Here is a 23587-nt window from a genome sequence, read left to right as displayed (position 1 = left end):
GTTCCCCTAATTTCCCAGCAGTCTGACCACCAAAGACCCATTAGATGGGGATCACTTGCAAGAAAAAGTGTTTTTAAAAAGATGTCCATAGTCCACATGTTAAGAATGTGTGTATACCTAAGTATCTTAATTTGCACACACAAGGGCATATTTGAGTATGTAAATAGGTACTTAGAGGTCTAAAAATGTATATGTGAAATTACTGAGACTGCAGACGCAAACTAGGCATTTTCACATGTACATGCCTGGTTTGCAAAAGTATAATCACATTTACAGTGCATGCAAATTTAATCATACAAATAAATGTGCAAAACATCAGCAGTCTTTTATTTTTACATCTGGCCGAACAAGGGACTTGAACTGGTGCTGACCTAGAAGCGAAAAGCTCTGAGCTTCATTGTCAGATATACCTTAGCTACCCCAGTTGCCCTTTTCATTAAAATCCAAATGGCTCTTTTTCATGATATTTGAGTTCCAAAGAAAGAAAATAGGAGTCAAATAGTTTAAAATGCATTTTTGCACTGTTCCAGCTCTTAAGGCTTTGTGCTTAAAGTGGAATTTTTGCCGGTCATTAGTTTATAATGTGAACCGGTGCCTTTGGGTATTCTGAAAGGGGTGTGGGGGGAGCAACCCAAGTTATTTTGTTTAGAAATGCAGTTTCCTGGGCTGGTACAATCATTTATTTCAGCTAGAACTTCAGATACGTTTTATACACACATTTAGAGCCAGATGCTGTGTTGAGAACCAAGGTGAATGAAGTACATGCTGTGGCTTTCTGCAAGCGATATGCACCCTGTGTCTTGGGTCTGAGCTCTCCCCAGTGTAACAGCTGTACATAAAGAAGTTTGTTTCAGACCAGACCCTAGTATTAACCCTCTTATCTGATACCGCCAGTGTCTCACCTTCTCGCTAGTTTTCTGGGAGTGGGAAGGCTGGCATGGAAGCACTGCTGAGACTGTTTTCACTCCCCTGACTGATTTTTCTGCTCTAGTGCCTGTGAATGACACTCAGTTCTGCCTGACAGACAAGGACAGAGCAGGGTTCTGAGTGCCAATCAATGGAGCATGCCGCATGGTGTAATTGGAAAATACTCTGCTTCTGGAATAAGATGAAAATATCACTCTTAATAGAAAGCTGTGGCCAAGAGCAATGTAATTGGGGAATATTAAATTGACATACTCATTTTGTAAGGCTAATTTAAAGAACCCAGGGGTGCAGTTCTTACCAGTGACGAGCCTGAGCTATAGAGTTTGAATCCAGATCTGAACTTTGCTAGAGTTTGTGGGTGTTTGGATCTCGGAGACTGTTTCAGCTCCACCAGCTATGCTTACTTCATTCAGAAAGCATGAACGTCTGAAAGAAACACTTTAGCCTTTCATTCACTAGTCTTCCTTCACCATAATCAAATCCTTCCTTATCAATTGTCGATCTAAGTTATCCATATGACCAGCTCAGTGCATAACACAGATTGCAGAACACATGTAATCAGCACTTATAATGCCAATCAGAGTGTCTGAATAACTCAACCATGAGTAAGGAATTTTTTAGTAAATTTCACAGCAGAGAGGAGGGAGAAAAAAAAACAGTAAGTTGCAGAAAGGTCACCAAACAATATAGTTTTTTTTTCTACAGCATACACAGGAATATAGTGCAGATAGTGAAAGGTGAGACCCAGAGGGTAAGGGATTGGAGAGAGAGCCCATCACACATTCACCCTGCAGCGGCAGCTCTTGTGCCGTAGGGCTGGGCCCAGCTCCCCGCACCAGGCATTGTGACTTGTCTTACTGGGTCACGGCACCACTCAGGTTTGGCCCCACCCCCACCACCACCCCTCCTACATGGAGATGGAGTGGCAGACAGGCTGAACCTGCGCCCCTGTGCAGCAGTTCACAACACCATTTGGTTGGGGACCCAGCCAAATGTGTTTTTAGCAGCCATTTCCAAGATTTCACAAACTTTACAGTGGCCATGGAAAGCATGAATCTGAATAATTTCCATGCCAAAATCATAGCCCTAACCACAAGTCACAAGGCATCTTTTATTATTGTGTATCTTCCTTGGGCTCTTTATCTTTCGTGCATTCAAATTTTTGGTCCCCTCCTTATTAGTGATAAACTCAAGACAGGTATTGAATCACCCAATAAAATCTGACTAATGTGGTCAAAATTGATCAAAATAAAGGAACAAAGTTTTGCTATTTTTATTAACATTGTTCCTGAGGGATTGATCAAATCAATCAGAAAGTCAAACCAACCGGCAATTGAATTCAGTGAAATGCACTATACTTTGTGGTCAAAATTTTCAAACATGGGGAAACTAAATCCGTATTAAGAAAAGGAGGACTTGTGGCACCTGAGCATAAGTGAGCTGTAGCTCACGAAAGCTTATGCTCAAATAAATTTGTTAGTCTCTAAGGTGCCACAAGTCCTCCTTTTCTTTTTGCGGATACAGATTAACACGGCTGCTACTCTGAAATAAATCCGTATTAGGGGACCTACGTAACAATGATCTGATTTCAGAGGTGCTGAACGCCCAGACCTTCCACTGATGTCGCCCACGGTTGGAAAGTCTAGCCTGCACTCTTCCAAGCAGCCTGCAATCTTCTACCTTCCTAAACTCACTGAACTGCATGCCCAACAAAGATTCAGAACTTTTTACAATACACATCTAGCATTATGTCAAAACCAACAGCCTATAAAGCAAGTGAAGTAAAGTTGTGGGTAGCAGTGTGGTTGTGAATTCCACCGGTACTGTATCTTAAAAACACAAAAAACCTGGCCAACCTATTATCATTCCACTAGAAACTGGAGACCCCAAGACCGAGACCTCATCGTGCTAGGCACTGTACATACAGAGAGAGAAAGAGAGAGAGAGAGAGTCCCTGCCCCCAGGAGGTTATAATCTAAATAGATATGGCAAACAAAAGGTGGCACTAACAAAACTAAGGCACAGAGAGTTGAAGTGACTTGCCCAAGGTCACACCGTAGGTCAGTGGCAGAACCAGTGGCAGAACCCAGGAAAGAACCCAGTAGAGCACCCTATCCACTAGATAACACTGCTTCTCTTTATGCTTACACTCTCTCTTCCTTTCTCAATATAATTTGTTATGGGAAACTCTAGAAGCTGACATACCTTTCCAAAGATAAGTGAACATGCTGAGAAATTCTTCATATGTCTGCTCCTGGCTATTAATAAACTGATGGAGGATACTGTTGTTTGACGGTTGCTTTTCCATCATCCATGACCATGACAGTCAAACAGGCATACCTGTTCTAAGCGGATTCTTCTGCAATGAAAAAAGGGAGAACTATATATAATAACAAAGCCTTTTTTATTCCGCAGGCAGAAAACAAATCAGAGGGTCTTTTAACTTCGGAGGGAGTTTCTCTAGTTAGCATAGAGCAGGTAAGCACTGGAATTCAGAGAATCAGCTATTTCTCTCCTTCTGTAGGCCGTGATTCCTTCACTGGGGTTCCTGGGAGGCACAGGGAAAGGCTTTTGTAGGATTAGAGCCGTAGTTATTTCAGGCACATTTAGATGACAAGTAGTGGCCTATCTGAATCCTGGGAGAAAGAAAGTGTCTATCCATAGAACAGGTACTACATGGGAAGCGCAACAGTGCTTGTATCTCCCAGAATGTCCTACCAAAGTGCTTCCGTCCTGTTCAGGAGGGACTATGTCTAAGTAGATCAGTCACACTGCCTGTCCAATCCTTACTTTCTTTGCTGAGAGGCTGCCACTTAGCACTAGTTGTGGTGCTGGATTTTATGATAGGGACACATGTACACAGGGAACTTGGACTGAATCCACCAGCTCATTTCATAGGTGCATCTTGTACTATATTCTCAAAGCCACTAAACCAAGCTTTGGAAGAATGTGATATTACATTATTATTTATCTGTATCAAGGTAGAACACAAAGGCCCAAATCAGCACAAGGGACACATTGTGGAAGGCAAAGAACAAATGCCAAGGAACCTCCACGGACAATGCTCTGCCTGTCTCCAGGAATTTAACACTCAGGCTAGACAGCTGCAGCATTCCAACTAATCTTGACTCTTTCAATAGGTATAGGGAAAGTGACAGCCCCTGAGACAGTTGCATTTCAACTACATTGAAGTTAATGTTGTACAGTGCTATGTATTATTATTATGGAAATTCAGTACATATGGGACCCGATTACCTAAAGGAGGGAATCCAGGCTAGTGTGCACACATGCATACAGTAATTTCTACATTTTATGGCAGACCCACACTCAAGTGGCCATGTGGGAGCCTAGCTGTGCATGTGTAACTACCCAGTTTGTATACACAATTTTTATAGATGTGTATGCATATTAAGCGTGCAATTATGCACAATTTTTTTCACGCTGCCCACGCCTTCTTGCCTTTTGGAAATGCGGTCGTTAATTTTCAGGGGCGTTAAGAAATAACTTTAGAGGTGACAACCTGCTCCACTGAAGTCAATGGCAATACTACCGTTCATCTCAATGGGGCTACGTTTATTTATCCCTTTATTTTGGATTTGCAGTTAAAGCAAACCCGGAACATCCAAACCACAGCATCAAAATAACCGTGAAATCTAACTCTGTCGTGCTGTTGATTGTCACAGGAGGTGATTGTTCTGAAGTTTAAAATAAACCGAAACACATAGAGCCCAAAACACAGAACTTTAAGTTTCACTAAAAACAAGCTAATATTAACCACTCTAGGCACTGACCGAGCAGATAATCATTTACCAGACGGACAACGTGGTTTATGCAAATTCTAGTGGTTTTCAAGGGGAAGCAATGCTTTTTTTTATTTTTTTCATCACTCTTCAGTTATTAGAGTCACTACTCTAAGTAAATATCACTGTGCGAAAGGCTAAAACTTGTAAGAACTTATGAAAGAACCTCATTTGTTAATCTAAGATCTAAATACTAATGACAATGCTTTGCCCTTCTGCAGCACCTGCTAGCTAAGGATCTCTACGTGCTTTTCAAACATGAATGAATTCAACTCACAACCCTCCTGGGTGGTAGGTGCCAAGAAATATTATCCCCCTTTTACAAACAGTGAAACGGAGGCACAGAGAGTTAAAGTGATTTGCCAGTGAGCTAGTGGTAAAGCTGGGAATACAGCCAATTTCTCCTAATGACCCTTTGCTCTATTATATGCTAGTATCTTAGACCAGTGGTTCCCAACTTTTGAACATGAGGTAAGAGCATAAGAATGGCCCTACTGGGTCAGACCAAAGGTCCATCTAGGTCAGTATTCCGTCTTCCGACAGTGGACAGTGCCCGGTGCCCCAGAGGGAATGAACAGAACAGGTAATCATCAAGTGATCCATCCCCTGTCGCTCATTCTCAGCTTCTGGCAAACAGAGGCTAGGGACACCATTTCTGCCCATCCTGATTAACAGCCATTGATGAACCTATCCTCCATGAATTTATCTAGTTCTTTTTTGAACCCTGTTATGGTCTTGGCCTTCACAACATCCTCTGACAAAGAGTTCCACAGGATTACTGTGCATTGTGTGAAGAAATACTTCCTTTTATTTGTTTTAAACCTGCTGCCTATTCATTTCATTTGGTGACCGCTTGTTCTTGTGTTATGAGAAGTAGTAAACAACACTTCCTTATCTACACCAGTCATGATTTTATAGACCTCAATCATATCACCCCATAGCCGTCTCTTTCCGAGCTGAAAAGTCCCAGTCTTATTAATCTCTCCTCATACTGAAGCCATTCCATACCCCTCATCATTTTTGTTGCCCTTTTCTAAACCTTTTCCAATTCCAATATATCCTTTTTGAGATGGGGCGACCACATCTGCACACAGTATTCAGGATGTGGGCGTACCATGGATTTATATAGAGGCAACATGATATTTTCTGTCCTATTAGCTATCCCTTTCTTAATTATTCCCAGCATTCTGTTCGCTTTTTTGACTGCTGCTGCACATTGAGTGGATGTTTTCAGAGAACTATCCACAATGACTCCAAGATCTCTTTCTTGAGTGGTAACAGCTAATTTAGACCCCATCATTTTATATGTATAGTTGGGATTACGCTTTCCAATTTGCATTACTTTGCATTTATCATTATTAAATTTCATCTGCCATTTTGTTGCCCAGTCACTGTAACTCTTTACCAAACTAAGACACCAGCTGTGTTCATCAGTGACTTCCCCATCCCCAATGGGGGCTGCGGGAAGCAGCGCGGGCTGAGGGATGTGCTGGCCGCCACTTCCCACAGCCTCCTTTGGCCTGGAGCAGCAAACCACGGCCAGTGGGATCTGCGATCAGCCGAACCTGCAGATGTGGCAGGTAAACAAACTGGCCTGGCCCACCGGGGAGGTTACCCTGGTGGGCCGTGGGCCAAAGGTTGCTGATCCCTGAACTAAAGATTAGGCCCAAGATGTAGTGTTTCAATCTGGATACAAACTTTCCCTAAATTTCCAGGAGTCTACTGCAGGCCTAGTAACATTAGGAGTTGGTGACTAGGAAGAATCAGGTGGATTCTTTATAGAAGCGTAAGGTTCTATCAATCATAAAAAACCTCCAGTTTTCCAGATCATGAAATATGCAGATAGCTTTGCGTGTGGATTCTACACCCAAATGATCTATTCATTCTAATTCTAGTCACTCTGGAGAAGTTTGGGGTTCTACGTTGCATGGGTCTGGATGATAAGGGTTGAGACTTGGATTATTACCATTCTTGAAATTGACAAATTGTACATGGCTGGAAATGTGTTAGGAAAACTGTCCCAACACTATCTACCTACGTTCTCATACTGGCATATTTTTACTCCATTGTGGCTTCCTGCTGCATCCCTTCTACACCAGTCCCATGTCCCTCTTAAATAAAGACCATCAGTTGTTTCAGACTGTGTCAGCCCTGTGCAGAAGTTTTGTGGTGCAAACAAGGGAAACCAGGCTGACCAGCAAACTCTCATTTTCATTTTTGAGCTAACCCATATCTGAACCCTTCTTTCCAAAAGCGAAAGGCTAGTGCATTCATACAATTCACAATATACAAGAGGCACCGAGCTGAACTCATATCAACAAAGCAACTGAGTTTCCCTTAGCTTAACATTCTGGATCTCCTGATGCTTGAGAATCCTTCAGGATTTCTACATTTGATGTGGCCATATTTCTCGGGATGCGACTTTTTAAGGATTTGTTACGCTGTGGTACCTCCACCCAATCTAGAGGAAAAGAGACAACACAGAATCAGAAAGTTGGCAGGGACTGAAGTCAATTTTTTGTGTTGCAGAGGAGAGAATCACACTGAAGGAAGAATAAGGGCATATAGAGCCTTTCAAAGGAGGATGGCTGAGTGGTAAGATGCTCAATGACAGTCCTGAAAGACATGAGTGAGTCTTGCTCCATCTCACAGTGAAAGGCCACCACCAGTTCACCCAGCTGTAAAACAGATACCTGATCTATTGGGCTAGGGCAGTTGGACATGATGCTGGCTACATCACTCCCTTGTGTATTGTTAGCTATGACATGAATGTGCCTGAACCACACCAGCCTGATGAGCCCTTGGCTTGGGGGAACTTTGACTGCTAGGTCACCAGTTCAAATCTAGCTCAGGTTGGTATCAGCCAAAAGGCACTGTTGCACGACAGCTGTTTGGCTGCCTATGTAAAATATGTTGGTGAATTAGTCCAATTCCTAGTGGAATGTTGCTGTTGCTGACAGTCTCAATAATGAGAACAAGGCCTGAATGGACCATGGTAACTGATATCATCCTTTTTCTTCCCAGAGGCGGTCCCTCCAATACATCAAAGGAGTTATGAAGTTGCTCCTTGGGGGAAGCAGATGTCAACGACTCCTGAACCCTTTCCACTTGTTAGAAGCTCTGTAGGGAAAGTATAACTGGGTTCAAAAAATAATTAGCTAAGTTCACGGAGAATAGGTCCTTCAATGGCTATTAGCCAAGGTGATCAGGGATGCAACCCCATGCTCTGGTGTCCCTAAACTTCCAACTGCCAGAAGCTGAGACTGGATGACAGGGGATGGGTCACTTGATAATTGCCCTGTTCTGCTCATTCCCTCTGAAGTATCTACACTGGCTACTGTCAGAAGACAGGATACTGGGCTAGGTGGGCCATTGGTCTGACCCAGTATGGTTGTTTTTACATTCTTATGAATAGTAACAGAATAAGAGTTTCTGAAAATGATGAAGCAGAAACCAATTTTTTTCTTTTAGAAAAATTTGCGTTCCTTTCCTGCTCATCCATCCAAGTTACAGTAATGAGGTCACTTCAGGCTATCATTCATTAAGTCTTGCTGATCATCAGCAGATTGTGCAGAATCAATTTCATTTCCCAAAATGTAGCCTTCCTCTCAGCTGTTTAAACCAGACCAGAAATGTCTGCAGTGAATCCCAGAAGCAAGTTGGCTGAGTATTAGCATGATTTCAATTACACAGTTATTAATTCCATTAAACAATGAAAAATGTAGTAGCTATGAAACATGGATTTCTTGTTTTATACAGCATTTTGAGCACTTCATTATGATTTTTAAAGCCATTATATTTTTTAAACCAGTGAAAGCAAAATGAACTTACGAATTTGTAAACTGAAAAAGCAGCAGTGCCCAACCACACATAGAAAAATCCTACATAATTCTACTGTTCAGAAATAAATATTCCACCACTGCATTATGTGGTATAGTCTCTTTGATTTTCATACAACGGGCAAAGTCACATTCCAATGCTGGGAATTTGGATCTATCAACAATCATTCTCAATCAAAACAAGTAATTCATTAGTATAGTTATTTATAGAACACTATTTAGATGCATGGCGAGATACAGGAAGACAGAGTCACTGTCCTGAAGAGTTTATCATCTAAATCTGAATGTCTCAGGCTCCACAACTGTATTAGTTTAATGTCTGATGCTCTGTTTTCACTGTATAGTGCCTGATCCATTCCCCTACACAGTCACTCCACTACCTGTATCGGACTCAATCATTGTTTTCCAAAGCTCCTTGAGATACCCAGATTATAAAACCAAAATCTGTTCTCTTCCAGCCTAGATGACAGTGATAAGCCACATACATTTCTATAGCACCTTTCATCAGTAAAACTTACTAACTTTGCTCTTGCACCAGCAAAACTTCCATGCAAGGAACTTCCTTTGGGCTGAACTGTGGCCTGGCTAGGGTGGCAGCATAGGGGCTAAAGGAAAGCAAGGCATGCAGTAGCGTAGGAGGGGAATCAGGCCAGGAAAGTCTGTTACCTCCATTCCTCATGCAGTTGGGCGGGACATGGTGGGGAATAGATGAAGCCTTGGCTACATAGCTACGCTGGCAAATTGGGAAACATACTCTGTAGCAGGTATAGACCTAATGCCGTTTATTCCCTCACCAGAGCAGAAGGCTGACCAGAAGGGAGATCGTACCTCCCTGAGTAACACTGTCCCTCCCAGGCTCCTCTAGTGGCTGTGCAACAATATGCTGTCCCTTACACAGGGCAGAGTGTAATGTCACAATTTACCCCTTTGACATGAATACCATAGAAATCCCATAGATTATTAGATAGATAGTTGGATATAGATATTGCTATGACCTCCTTAATGAGGATAATGTACCACTGTCCTCTGTTGCATAGAATCAGGACAGCTGAAGTATGTCTCATGGACCCTATACTGTTAACACATACAGACATTTCTCATTTAGCCTATGCTTCTGAAGCAAGAGTGTCTGAATTCTGTCCGCACTGTCACAATGGTGATCAGCATGGAGGTCACCATGAAGTCTTAGGTGGCTATGGATTTGCTACAATATTATTATTATTGAAATAAACAATGAGTTAGCATCAGGTCTCTGTAGGGAAGAAGTAAATGTTAGTCTAAATTAAGCAAGTGTGCTTCGTAACATGGTGCAATTGACAGATGGGTCATAAGTACCCTGCATTTCACAGTCCTATCCCTGCCTACTGGACAGCTCAAGAACCTCAGTGACAAACTCCTCGGAAAGCTGTGGTTCATCCACCTTGGCCAGAATGGCAGTCCCTGTAATATGTTTACTCACAGTATATCATTCAGCCACTAGATGGTCCTGTGTGCTGTATAGTTCCAAACAGGGTGTGGTCCCTGGTAAACAATAGAGACAAAGCTGGAACTCAAGCTGAATGGAAGCCTGTTTGTCTGTAGTTGTAGCTTTTTTCTTCCTGTTGAAGAAGAGCTTAAATTGATTCCATATATCATAATAGTCACTACAGCATGGTACCTCAAGAGAAAGGAGAATAAAAGAGATATAAGAGGGGTCATGCTTAGGGATCCCTAACTTTCTCAAGACAGGAGCAACAACTTTTTAAAAACTACATTCCTCTATAGCAGTTTCACATATTGGTTGGATTGCAACACTACAGTTGTACAGAAAAACTCCTTCCCCTCCTTGTGTTACAATCCTGCCCTACCTACCTCCTCCCCCTACCCCCAGCCACCTGCAACTAGACAGCAGCTCCTGGAATGAACTTTAAAGAAGACCCTAAGCAAGCCTCTGGTTATGAGCAGGTGCAGATCAACTGAACTATATGAACGAACTCAAAGCATAGATGTTTCAGTTATGAAGGAGAAAAACTTTCAAATGATTCTTGGATGTTTCTTGTTTCAGTTCAAACTGTTTTCAAGAGCTAGGGGCCTGATCCCACTGAAGTCACTGGAAGCTTCCCACTGACTTTAGTGGGAGCAGGAGCAGGTCTTTAGATGCACATGTGTACAGCACCCATTTACTTGACTGGGATTTGCTTGTGCTTTAATAATACTTGTCCCTAAATCTCATCTTTGCAGATGCCGTGCTATCTAAGAACTTTAACTGCAAGCAACCATATTGCTCTCATTTGATTGTGGAAATATTTGCCTGAGTTCAGTGCCTAATTAGTTGTTGTGCATTCCAAATGGCTCTGACAGTGCTGCCTACTTAAAAGATTATTTAGGGAAAGAAAAGAATTGGGCTGGCTACAAGGGTAAATTTCTTGTACAGCAAACGTGTTTTTTCTAAAACCAGCAGTCACAGTCCCATGAGGTGTGACCTCTTCAGATCTCAGAGACTAAGCACTGGTGGGTTTCATCAGCTCTGGTATGGGAGGCCTCCAAAGAAACCTCATTTGCTTCAAAAGGTAATGTTGGGAATGCAGTTGGGCACTCTTTCACATTGGGTACATCTACACAGGGAGCAACAGTACAGAAGCGAGTTCAGAGCTCGGGTCAATAGACGTGAGTTGATGGGGCTCCCACTACAGAGCTAAAAATAGCTGTGCAGACACTGAGTCTTGGCCTGGAGCTTGGCCAACCTCCCTGGGCTTCAGAGCCTGATCCCGAAAGTCTTCACTGCTATTTTTAGTGCCATAGCGCCGGAGCCACGAGCATAAGTCTGTCTCTGAGACTCGCTGCTGCAGGCAGTCTAGACATAACCCATGTCAGTGCTGAATGCCCAGCAGGGCCATCCCTAGGCAGGTGCAGGGCCCGGAGCAAAAGTGATGAATCCGTCACTTCCAGGACCGACCATGCCCAGCGACGGCCAGTTCCACCGGCGGCCCACAGGGCCCCCCAAAGCCCGGGGCTCGGAGTGGTCACCCCAATTTGCCATACCCAGGGGAGAGCTCTGATGCCCAGTAAGGTATAGTGTTAAAGGGCACTGTTCTGAGGTCATTAAGGACACCATGTTACTTTTCACCAGAGCCAGTGTCAGCTCTTCAGCCCTCTCACAATTGAATAAGAGACATCCTTCACTCTCCATAGCAAACTGCTGTATATTACTGCAGTGCACGGTTAGCCAACTGATGAGTTCCACCTCAGAGGTGACTGCATGTCATTGGCAGATGTTTTTTGAAATTTGTAAAGCAATTTGGAATCATTTGGAATGAAGGATCCTGTATTAAATGTAAGAGACGTATTTCAAACGAATTCCCGTAGAAGAAATAAACCAATTGAAACAATATGTCCAGGATATCAAGTAACCAGGTAAAGACCTGCTATCTAAATTCATTTTATTAAAATACTATTTTTAAAGGAATGGGTCTATTAAATGGATACAGTTTTTGTATGGTGCTATGCCTTTAACTGCCAAACAAATTCAGGAGGAGAATCCAACATTTTCATGTTAGGAATCTGAGTATACTGAGCACACATAATTGTGTACAGGATTCTTCTGATTTCCCTTGTGGACAGGTGACTCTAAAACTACCTATTGCAGGATTTCATCCCCCTTCCTCTGAAGGAGCTGATCACTGGTGGAGAAAGGCAACTGGACTAAAAAGACCATTGTTCTCATCCAGTAAGGCAGTACTTCTGATTAGCATTCTGTTGCAGGCAAAGTTTAACCTCCCTTTCCTCTGAGCCAAATTAATCATGTCAGAAAGACAAGCATTTTCTAAGGACAAGACACACTAACTGACACAGGGAGAGTAAAATGAATCTAAAATATGAGGTGAGGCACTAGAAAAAAACTGACATTTTCTTTTGACATCTGTGCACCACTTCTGCAGTCAGACCAACTTTTCCTCTGATCAGACAAACTGAAGAGGGTCAGGCTAGGTCAATACTTGGATGGAAAACTAACAAATCTCATCTAGGCGCTACTGGAATAGAAATGAACCTGATCTGAACATCCCAGAATTTTGGGGAAGTTCAATTCTGGATCTCAACATTGTGGTTCAAGTCCATCTTTACTAATGTGATGACCTCCGAGTGTCAGCACTGAAGCAATGTATCAACATGAGTGTTAGAGGACACTGTGCTGCTGGAGGTGCCATATTTCAGGTGAGACATAAAGCCACCCTTATGTCTGCATTATAGTCATTAAAGGTCTCCTGGCACTTTTTACAAGAGTGTATTCACCCTGATGTCCTGGCCAAATTCCAATTCAGGCTCTTTCCATTTAAATTCCCACTGCACTTTCAATTGGACATAGGGTGACCAGACAGCAAGTGTGAAAAATCGGGACAGTGGGAGGGGAGTAATAGGCACCTATATAAGACAAAGCCCTGAATATCGGGACTGTCTCTATAAAATCAGGACATCTGGTCACCCTAATTGGACACCAGATTGTTCTTAACTGTTGTGCGGAGTTGCTCTGTGATGTAAAACAGCTGCCGTGTCCCATCTTCAGAGGCTGCTGTATTTCAGTGGTAGCTGAAATGATCCCTTGCCAACCACAGAAGGGAGCTGGTGAGGCAGCTGTGAACTCTGTTCCTGCGAACACTGAGTTGCTGAGTGATCATATAGGCAAGCCACTTACCCTCTCAGAGCCCCAGTTGCTCCATCTGTAAAAGGGATCTATTCTCAGGGGAGTTAGGAGGCTTAATTACGGTTTGTGTGAAAAGGATTCTGAGGAACTCTGATTAAAAGTGCCACAGAAGTGTGCAGAGTACTAATATTCTTTTAGAGCCTGATCCAGAGTCCTTTGAAGTCAATGGAAAAGTTTCTATTGACTTCAGTGGGCTTTGAAACAGAGTCTAAGCCTTCACTTACTGGGTTGCGCGCACTTACTACTTCTTTTACTCAGTTTCAATGTCATAATCTATTTATAGCCTGAGAATTCCAAGGGGAAAAAAAATATTCCAATCAAAGTGTTGAGGATTGTTTAAGTTTGTAGATATTAGAATTCCAAACGCTGTCTTTGAATTTAGCAGTGACTTTATAACACAGTAGTATCCAAAAGCCGCAACAAAAATCAGACCCCGCTGGATTGGTCACTGTACAAATATCAAATAAAAAACAGCATTTTCCCCCAATGAATTTACAATCTAAATAACAGACGTCTACTGTCACTCTGAGCTGGCTAGGCATGAACAGGTTAAACTTCTAAAGGTGCAAGATGGATTTCTTTTTGCACCATCTGAAGAAAAAAAAAACGGTCACAGACAGTTAGCCACATTAGAGGAGTACTAAGGAGCACATCTGCAAGCTAAGCATACATACCTTCTGCCTGCCTGCTTGTCCATGCCACAGCCCCTTTGTGCAGTCACAGAAGATTCCACAAGTGCTGAGCTTTCGAATCCCCGTTACAAACAAAAGGTTTCAGGAGGAAGCAAAAACCCTCCATCAGCCAGGTAGGTCTAATACGTTTATTGTTTTACCCAAACAAACTCTGGGTGCCAAAGTTAGAGAAAGCTTTGAGAAATGTTATCTACATGCCTCAGTAGTTGGTTGGTTTAGACTAGAGCTGTCTGGGGGGTCCAGATGGGAATCTGATCCTAAAGAACTGAGGAGTTACATTTGCTTCTCAGCGTACAAGTCTTGGGTGTGTGGTGTGGGGTGTTAGACCGAGGTCCTTCAGAAGGCCCTGGGTTCATCTTTTTGAACAAAATGCTGCAATGGCAAAACCATCAGAGAGGAAAACAGATGTAATCTTGCAAAGTAGTTTTTAATCCCTGCACTAAGCACCTGTGTTCCTGCCAAGATGCCAGTGATTGCAGACTGAGGGGAGAATTCGAGAAAACAGCAGAGGGAGCATTTACCAATTAAGACTCTAGAGAGTCAGCAGTCTAACATGACAATCAAAGCTGTTCAAACAGCATATAAAGTGCTTTGCAAATCTGTTTGTGACCAGAAGCTGAGTTGGTTCACTAGATTCATGGGGTCATATCATTCATTATTTGCAACTTAGTATCCAGACAGCTACCAGGTATTTGTGAAAACAGCTGTGAGTACTAAACTTTTTTTGAATTTTAGCCCAAATAATTATATATTTGAAAATTTATACTAAATAGCAATGCTTGTTATTCATTATTCTCCTGTTTAAATTGCTTCAGTCATCCAATTGGAGAGCAGAAACATTATCATGTGACTTAGGTGACCAATCAAACAGCATTTATAATCAAAGAGGACACAGTTAAGGAAAAAAACCAGTTATCTGAAAACTATACATCCCAAGCTTTTCAGTGGATATTTCTGAAAAAACAAAGACATTTTTGCTGGACATGTTGGTAACACAGGCTCCCCCCTAGGTTCTAATACAACCCCCACAACATGATTTTAAAGATGCAGATCTGTATCCAGTAGGCACGACAGGATTTTTCAAATCATTTCAGCCAACTCAGTTTTAAAAAGCACCTTTATTCTTTATCCTCATGTAGACAGACTCCTGTTTGAATCCCTCCACTTATTCTCCCTTCTCAACCACATCAAATTCAAGCTTCTTATTACCACTTTCTATACCTTACACAGTATTGCCAGTCCCAAGCATTCCAAAATCATGACTCAAGCCCCAAAAAATCATAAGATTTTAAAAAGTAATATATTCAAGGTTCTTTTTATTTCTCTTCTGGCTTTTGAGCCTTTAGCATGCACACAGATCACGCCCTCACGATTTTCTTGCGACTATGAGGGCTACAAACTTACTTTTTCTTTTAAAATGAAAACTGAGATTCTCATCAAACCACGTGACCTGAAGCTGAGGTTTAATAAAAATACTAGATAGCATAACAATCACAGTAAAATCACAAGATTTGGCAACACTGCCTACATAACTCTGCCCCCACCCCACTTATCTGCCCTTGTCTCTTATAGTTAAGGCTAAGATTTTGTCACGGATATTTTTAGTAAAAGTCACAGACAGGTCACGGGCAATAAAGAAAAATTCACAGAAGCTCATGACTTGTCCCTCACTTTTACTAAAAATAACCCTGACAAAATGGGGAGCCCAGCTGTGGGGTCCCACACCACCTGCAGGGGTTGGGCAGCTGTGGGGGCTGCTCCAAGCTCTGGGTGCCCATACCGCCTATGGAGGCTCAGAGCTCCAGAGTTTCCCACCTCGGAGCTCCAGGGTACCCCCGCCACCTGTGGAGGCTGGGAGCTCTGAAGGACCCCCAGCACCATGGCAGCTCAGAGCTCGGGAACCCCCACACCCTGCGGCGGCCGGAAGCTGCGGCGGCCCCACTGCGGCTAGGAGCTGTGGCCCACTGCCTGTGTTGGCTGGGAGCTCCGGGGTCCCTCGCTGCAAGCAGAGTCCAGGAGCTGTGGCCCCGCACCCACGGCAGCTAGGGGCTGCGGCCCTGCTGCCCATGGCAGCTGGGAACTCTGCGGGACCCTCAGTACCCATGGCCACATGGAGCTGCAGGGTCTCCCCACTGCCCGCTGCAGCCAGGAGCTGTGACCCTGCTGCCCGTAGCAGCTGGGAACTCCGTGGGGCCCCGGCACCCGCGGCCATAGGGAGCGGCATGGGGACTCTGCAGCTTCTGGCTGACAAGGCTGAATTCACGGAGGTCGCTGGAAGTAACGGATTCCATGACTTCTGCGACCTCCATGAAAAAATCGTAGCTTTACTTATGGTGTCCTTCCCACCCCATCTTCTGCTCCACCAGTGGTGCCAGGACAAATGCTCATTTGTCCATTTCCCCCCACAATCATCTTCGATCTTGCCCCCTACCCGTGGAACACTCCTGCACCACCACCCTCTCTTCTTACACGAAACCTTTCTCTCCTTTACTCATTGAACCGCTCACTTATGCAGAATGCAGGTGTCTAATGTTGGACATGAGGGGTGTGAGATCTCTGGAATTTAAGCTAGTAATTGCTGTTGGGAGATGACAAGGGGAAAGGAAAATTAAGTGGGTTTATTTAACAAAAAAACTTGTAACCAACAAGCTGTTTCTATCAAGGTTTGTGCCTGCCATCACCTCAATCAATCTATCTGTGTTCTCCATGTCCACTGAAGGTAGGATAAAAAGTAATGGGCTTAATCTGCAGCAAGGGAGATTTAGGTTAGATATTAAGAAAAACTTTCTATCTACAAGGGTAGCTAAGCTCTGGAATCGTCTTCCAAGGGAGTTGGTGGAATTCCCATCACTGGCAGTTTTTATGAACAGGTTACATAAACACCTGTCAGGGATGGTCTACATATACTTAATCCTGCTTCAGCTCAGGGGTCAGGCCTTGATGATTTCTCGAGGTCCCTTTTGGCCCTACATTTGTATGATTCGATGATTGAATGGCACAATCCTGTTATGACAAAAGGATGCTGCAAATAAATTGGTCAGTCTTTTCCATCTCTAATTTCTCTGATCCCCAGAGGTGAATGGAAGAATGGACCCTTCAGTGTTATTTTCCAACATGTTTTGTAAATTTATACATTATTTTAAAGTGAGGATTTAGAATAAAGAAAGCAAATGCAAAACATTCCATTAGAACCTGTCTCAAAGAAGCAGGTAGCGAATGACAAAGGCAAATAACAAATACAAACAACAAAGAAATTGAGCACAATATGAAAACAAACAAAAAACAACTTGGGATTTTCAAACCAAACAGAAGGTGATTAGCTACTGAACACAGGCAGTTTGATACTGTGGGTCAAATTCCTCCCTGAACTACTATGACCTCCTCCTCTAGGACCTTCATAACACCCACATGGTGACATTAAGCCTAACGTGAATTTGGCCCACACATTTAAATAAATTTTACCGTATTTTTATTATGATTTCTCAAATTTCTCAATGTTCAAATGGATTTTCACTGAAAAATATTACAGTACATCAGGTCTTTTGTGTGTATGGAGAATAGAGTCATTTTTGGACTGCCTGGACTTAAATGTTTCCTCACTCGCAGACTCCAGATTATTTAATAGGGGGTTGTGAATTGTAATCCACAAGCAAGCATTTTATTTACTCTGCAACAAGTATCTTTCTGATGCCTAGATGAGCCACTATTATGTTTACGCCAAGCTCAGTCCATATTCTAAACCAGGGATCGGCAACCTTTGGCAAGCGACCCGTCAGGGAAATCTGCTGGTGGGCCAGGACAGTTTTACCTGCAGCATCCACAGGTTCGGCCAATCGCAGCTCCCACTGGCAGCGGTTCGCTGTTCCAGACCAATGGGGGCTGCGGGAAGCAGCGGCCAGCAATCCCTTGACCAGAGCCGCTTCCTGCGGCCCCCATTGGCCTGAAGCTGCCGATCCCTGGTTTAGAATATGGACTGAGTCTGGCGTAAACATGATATTGGCCCATCCAGGCATCAGAAAGATACTTGTGGCAGAGTAAATAAAATGCCTGCTTGCGGATTACAATTCACAGCCCCCTATTAAATAATCTGGAGTCTGCGAGTGAGGAAACATTTAAGTCCAGGCAGTCCAAAAATGACTGTTCTCCATACACACAAAAGACCTGATGTACTGTAATATTTTTCAGTGAAAATCCATTTGAACATTGAGAAATTTGAGAATTCACAATAAATCGGCAACCTTTGGCAAGCGGCCCGTCAGGGAAATCCGCTGGCGAGCCGGGACAGTTTGTTTACCTGCAGCATCCGCAGGTTCGGCCAATCGCAGCTCCCACTAGCCGCGGTTTGCTGTTCCAGACCAATGGGGGCTGCGGGAAGCGGTGGCCAGCACATCCCTGGACCCGTGCCGCTTCCTGCGGCCCCCATTGGCCTGGAGCTGCGATCGGCCAAACCTGTGGATGCTGCAGGTAGACAAACCATCCCAGCCCGCCAGCGGATTTCCCTGACACACAGCATGCCAAAGGTTGCTGATCCCTGTTCTAAACAATATGACTAGGGGGGAAAAGGAAAAACCTACAAAACTGGATTTTCCCATCAGCATACTGGTGTTTAAGTTTTCGTAACCCAGACCAGGGCTTCCCAACCTTTTTCTTTCTGAGCCCCCCCCCCCGCCCCCCCTCGCCCAACATGCTATAAAAACTCCTCAGCTACAACAACTATTTTTCTGCATATAAAAACCAGCGTCAGCGTTAGGGGGGTAGCAAGCAGGGCAGTTGCCCGGGGCCCCGCGAAGCTAAGCTGCTCAGGCTTTGGCTTAAGCCGCAGGTGGCAGGACTGAGGGTAAGGGCTTCAGCCCTGCATGGCAGGACTTTGGCTTTCTGCCCTGGGCCCCGGTGAGTCTCACACCAGCCCTGGCTGGCAGACCCCCTCAACCTGCTCGTGGCCCCCCAGGGGGCCCGGGACACTGGTTGAGAACTGCTGACCCAAACTACATGGAGGGTCTTTGTGCTCTGCCCCCTTCCCTGCTCGCAGCACGTGCACTGTGCAAAATAGGGCAAGGAAAATAAACTAGTCTCTGTGGCACCCAGAGTGTACTAGGAGCTTCAGGGAGAGAAATGGAGAGGAGATACCCCCTCCGCCTGGCCAGGGGTGCAGCCTGCAGTGTGATATCTTCACGTACACTACCCTGGGGAAACTAAGGCACAAAGGCAGCCCAGCGACTTGCCCCCAGTCCCAGGTCAGCATCCGAGCCAGAAGCAGAGCCCAAAACAGACAGGACTGCCCTGCCTCCGGGACAATGCACGCTGCGATCTGAAGCTGGGAGGCGGTCGAGCAGCCGCCCCTGCCCCTGACATGATGTTGACAAACACCGGGAGGGACTCCCCCCCCCCGCCCCGTTTACCCACCCCCCATGCCCTAGCGCGTCTCCCGAGCCCAGATCGGTCTGCAGCCTCCCTCCTCTCCCATCTCACGGCTTTCACCAGACCTCTGCTCTCACCTCCCGAGCCTGCAGCTTAACCCTTCACACCCCGGCTCTGACAGCCCCCCTACCCGAAACCCACTCTGCGGAGGCCACGGCAAAGCGGCAGCGTCCTCCGGCTCAGGCAGCTGCTGGGAAATGTAGTTCTCTCCGCCGGGCAGGTTCCTATTGGGAGATTGAAGCTAACGAGGGAGAAAGAACTACAGTTCCCAGAAGGGCTGTGACTCCAAGTGTCTCTTTAAAAGCAATCCCGGCTGGCAGGCAGCGTAGGTACAGAATGGTTCTGCTATAGGTCTACTGGGGTTGGGAATGTGAACAAGTAGGGGAAATATTCTTTATTAACATTTGAAGTATCAGCAGTAATTAAATACAACAAAACCTGACCTCAGCAACCAACCAAGCAACAGGCTGAGATTAGTTACTTAGTAGAGATGGTGTCCATTTAAAGATCAAACTAACAGCCCAGGGCGGGCCTGGTTCTCCCACCTTTACCCACACAAGTATTTGCTCAAGTGAGTAGTGCCAATTTATGGAGTAAATGTTACTTAACATATGCAAAAGTTATAGAGTCCAATCCAGAGTTATTATCCAAGCACCAAATTCAACCTGTGAATACATTTTAAGGAAATATTTTGTTTATGCTCAGTCTTGTTCAATTATAGAACAATTTGAAACTACATCCTGGAGAAGCTGATGTAGTGAACCATGATGTGATAGTTAGCACTAGGTACAAAAAAAACAGGACACCTGGGATGATCCTGAGCCCACAAAACTGGACAGTTGGGAGTATGTACTGAGCACCCTTTCAGATTTCCAAGGGCTGCTATGTTGAAAAAAGGATGATCCTGGGAAAATCTGGACAGGTGGCAACCCTAGTTAGAGTCTAGCAAATAAATTCATAACAAATTGATTTTGCAGGTGATTCAGGTGGAGAGGGGAGATTTCTGTAGATTGTGATTTACTCAGCTTAATTTGTTTTTCAAAATATTGCGCCAAATAATTTCTGTGACTAATTCTTGGTCTATAGCTCACCTATAAGTAGTGTTGATATTCAAAATGCAAACTTTTAATTGAACACATAGGTCACATGGTATGTTTCTGTTCTCCGACTGGGCATGACTCTGAGAACTGTTTCTGGTTCAGATAGTCATGATTACTAATTCAGAATTTGCCTTTCACGAACATTCTGCAATATTCACCCTTTCAGTGAACATTCTCTCCCCATTCCCTCTGTTATACTTGTTACCTAGTAAGTTCACAGAAAAGGTCACAAATGCAGTCAAATATTCAGAGGGGTTAATTTTTTACAATATTCACCCAGTTCTGGCATAATTCCTTATTTAGATTTTAATAGCTCTTATATTGCGCTTTTCATTTGTAGATCTCAAAGCATTTTACAAAGCTGAGTAAATATCATTACTCCATTTTATAGGTGGGGAAACTGAGGTACAGAATTGACATGGGTTGTCCAAGATCACAGTCAGTCAGGTACCGAGCTGATCACCTTGACATTGTTTAAAGTGTGCCTGATGTGGTTTTCTATATCTTTTTTTTTTTTTCAGATACTGACGGTACCATGACGCAATCACCAGACATAATGTCCCTGCAGATGATATCAGCCATTAATAATTCATCCTTGATTCAGCCAGGCTTTTCTCTGCTGAATTTTGATGGGCAAGTTTTCTTTTTTGGACAGAAAGGCTGGCCAAAGAGATCTTGCCCCACTGGAGTTTTTCTCCTTGACTTAAAAAAAAATGAGCTCAAATTGAAGCCTGCATTTTTCTCTAAGGATTCCTGCTATCTTCCCCCTCTCCGTTACCCTGCTGTCTGCGCTGTCAGGGGCAGAACAGAGTCTGAGAAATGCCAGTATGTCATCCATGGTGGGAAAACGCCAAACAATGAACTATCTGATAAGATTTATGTTATGGGTATAGTATGCAAGCCTAGCAAGAAAATCACCTTTAAATGCACTGAGAAAGAGTTAGTTGGGGATGTTCCTGAAGCCAGATATGGTCATACCATTAACACGGTTCATAGCCGAGGTAAAAGTATGAGTGTTATATTTGGGGGAAGGTCATATATCCCTCTTGGACAAAGAACCACAGAAAAATGGAATAGTGTAGTAGACTGTATGCCCCATGTGTTTTTGGTTGATTTTGAGTTTGGATGCTGTACCTCATACATCCTTCCAGAGCTTCAGGATGGACTTTCTTTCCATGTCTCCATTGCCAGAAATGATACCATCTACATCCTAGGGGGTCATTCTCTTGAAAATAACATCAGACCCCCCAACTTATACAGACTAAAAATTGACCTGCCACTAGGCAGCCCAGCTGTGAGCTGCACCATCTTGCCTGGGGGGATCTCTGTCTCCAGTGCTCTTGTGACTCAGACTGGCGATAAAGAGTTTGTCATGGTTGGGGGCTACCAGTGTGACAACCAGAAGAGGATGTTTTGTAATACAATCACTTTAGAAGATAACAACATAGAGATTGTGGAAAGGGAGACCCCAGATTGGACACCAGATATTAAACACTGCAAGATATGGTTTGGTAGTGATATGGGTAATGGGGCCATATTGCTTGGTATACCGGGGGACAATAGGCAGCTAATTTCAGATGCAAACTACTTTTACATTTTGAGATGTGGAGGAGCAAGAGATGAGGAGGAGGAGGCTGCACAAACTTGCAGTCAGACATCTACAGAAGACCCAGGGGACTCCACTCCATTTGAAGATTCAGAGGAGTTCTGTTTTAGTGCCGAAGCCAATAGTTTTGACGATGATGATATTGACACCTATAATGAAGATGATGAAGAAGATGAATCAGAAACAGGCTACTGGATCACCTGCTCTGCCAACTGTGACATTGACATCAACACTTGGGTCCCTTTCTATTCGACTGAACTCAACAAGCCAGCTATGATCTACTGTTCCAATGGAGATGGCCATTGGGTCCATGCTCAGTGTATGGACCTATCTGAGGGCATGCTCATACGTCTTTCAGAGGCAAATATCAAGTACTTCTGCAATGAGCATGTTGATCTTGCTAGAGGGCTGCAAACCCCAAAGAAGGTTCTGCCTGTGAAAAAACAACCTCTGAAACCATTGCGCAGAAAAACATCCATGAAGATAGCAACTCCAGTGAAAAAATCTTTTCTTCGGAGGTTATTTGAATAGATTTGAGCTAATATTAAGGTTCAGCTAGGATTAAATGAAGAAATCACAAACCAAAGATAGTTAATGATGGTTGCAACAGAATGTAATATTAGAACTCCTAATGGTGTTTTATTTTATTAATTTTAATTATTAGATTATTTCAGTTTACTGTAGCTCACAAATCGATGTTTATTATGTGTATTGTGGTAGCATCCAGTGGTCCTAATCATGATTAGTGCCCCATTGTGCTGGGCACTATACAAACACATAGGATCATATTCAGATAGCCTTCCTCAAATAGAATGGTACATTACTTCATAAATATCCCCATTGACTTTAAAGAAAACATTTGAAGAGTAAGGCACTACCCTGTGTGAAAAATGATCTAGACTCTGGTCCAAAGGGAAGCCAGCGTTACCAATTTTGCTTTTGCAAATCAATCTATTCAATCAGTAGAACTAGAAATATAAGGTCTAATTCATGACTGCATTGCTCCAGTTTTACACTAATCTAACATCAGTTTAAGTCGTCTGATTTTAATTCATTAAATTGGAGTAATGCAGTGTTAGTTCAGGCCCATTGTATCAAAAATATGAAGGCATCAAGAGCCAGTTTTCAAAAGGGATCTCTAATTTGGGAAGCCTCTGTTTTGGGGCACCTAATTTTGGACCTAATTTTGATTTTGAAAGGTGCTGGGCAGCCACAGATGAGCACCAGCTGGAATTGTGGAAGCTCAGCTCACCAGAAAATCAGACCACTTATTTAGGTGCCTAAATATTTGTTTTGTTTCCATTTTTCAAGGTGGGGCTCATGGACAAGCCCTCCCCATTTAAAAAAGATCAATTTGTTCAGCCTGCCATTTGTGTTTGTATTTTAAAATGTATAATGAACTAATAAAGTTTATAATAAAAATGGCCTTTACGTTTGTTTCCGTCTATTATGTGGCTAGCTAAGTACTGTGACTCTCAGGTTGGAAATAGCTCTGTCTTCATTTGCAAACAATGACTATAATTGCTA

At 43.5% G+C, this 23587-nt stretch overlaps 2 protein-coding genes across 15 annotated transcripts in view; one reads left to right on the top strand and one right to left on the bottom strand.

Annotated features, from left to right (window-relative positions):
- Positions 1–19648, bottom strand: part of IFTAP (intraflagellar transport associated protein) — a 68550-nt gene extending 48902 nt beyond the window's left edge. The window contains exons 1-4 of one of the 13 annotated variants that reach the window (XM_043548440.1): positions 19496–19548; positions 13919–14308; positions 10026–10164; positions 3133–3286 (exon numbers count right to left, since the gene is read on the bottom strand). In XM_043548440.1, coding sequence (XP_043404375.1) covers positions 3133–3238 — 106 coding nt within the window. In that variant the 5' untranslated portion in view covers positions 3239–3286; positions 10026–10164; positions 13919–14308; positions 19496–19548. Of the gene's footprint in view, positions 1–3132; positions 7189–10025; positions 10224–13918; positions 18204–19431 lie in introns of those variants that run through there. The other 12 variants (XM_043548439.1, XM_037900065.2, XM_043548444.1 and 9 more) reach the window with 12 other exon arrangements.
- RAG2 (recombination activating 2) lies at positions 13863–23487 on the top strand. Of its 2 annotated transcripts, XM_043548437.1 has the most exons (3): positions 13887–14049; positions 20846–20901; positions 20976–23487. In XM_043548437.1, the coding sequence occupies exon 3, from the start codon at positions 20990–20992 to the stop codon at positions 22589–22591; it is 1602 nt and encodes a 533-aa protein (XP_043404372.1). In that variant the 5' UTR covers positions 13887–14049; positions 20846–20901; positions 20976–20989; the 3' UTR covers positions 22592–23487. The 2 variants fall into 2 exon arrangements, with proteins under 2 accessions (XP_007055297.3, XP_043404372.1); XM_007055235.4 differs by lacking the exon at positions 20846–20901 and having other exon boundaries at positions 13863–14049.
- The last annotated feature ends 100 nt before the right edge of the window (positions 23488–23587 follow it).

The sequence above is a fragment of the Chelonia mydas genome, chromosome 6, assembly GCF_015237465.2.
Source record: "Chelonia mydas isolate rCheMyd1 chromosome 6, rCheMyd1.pri.v2, whole genome shotgun sequence".
NCBI lineage: Eukaryota > Metazoa > Chordata > Testudines > Cheloniidae > Chelonia > Chelonia mydas.
The sequence above is the reverse complement of the archived record's forward strand: the minus strand, read 5'-3'. Positions and strand labels throughout refer to the sequence as shown.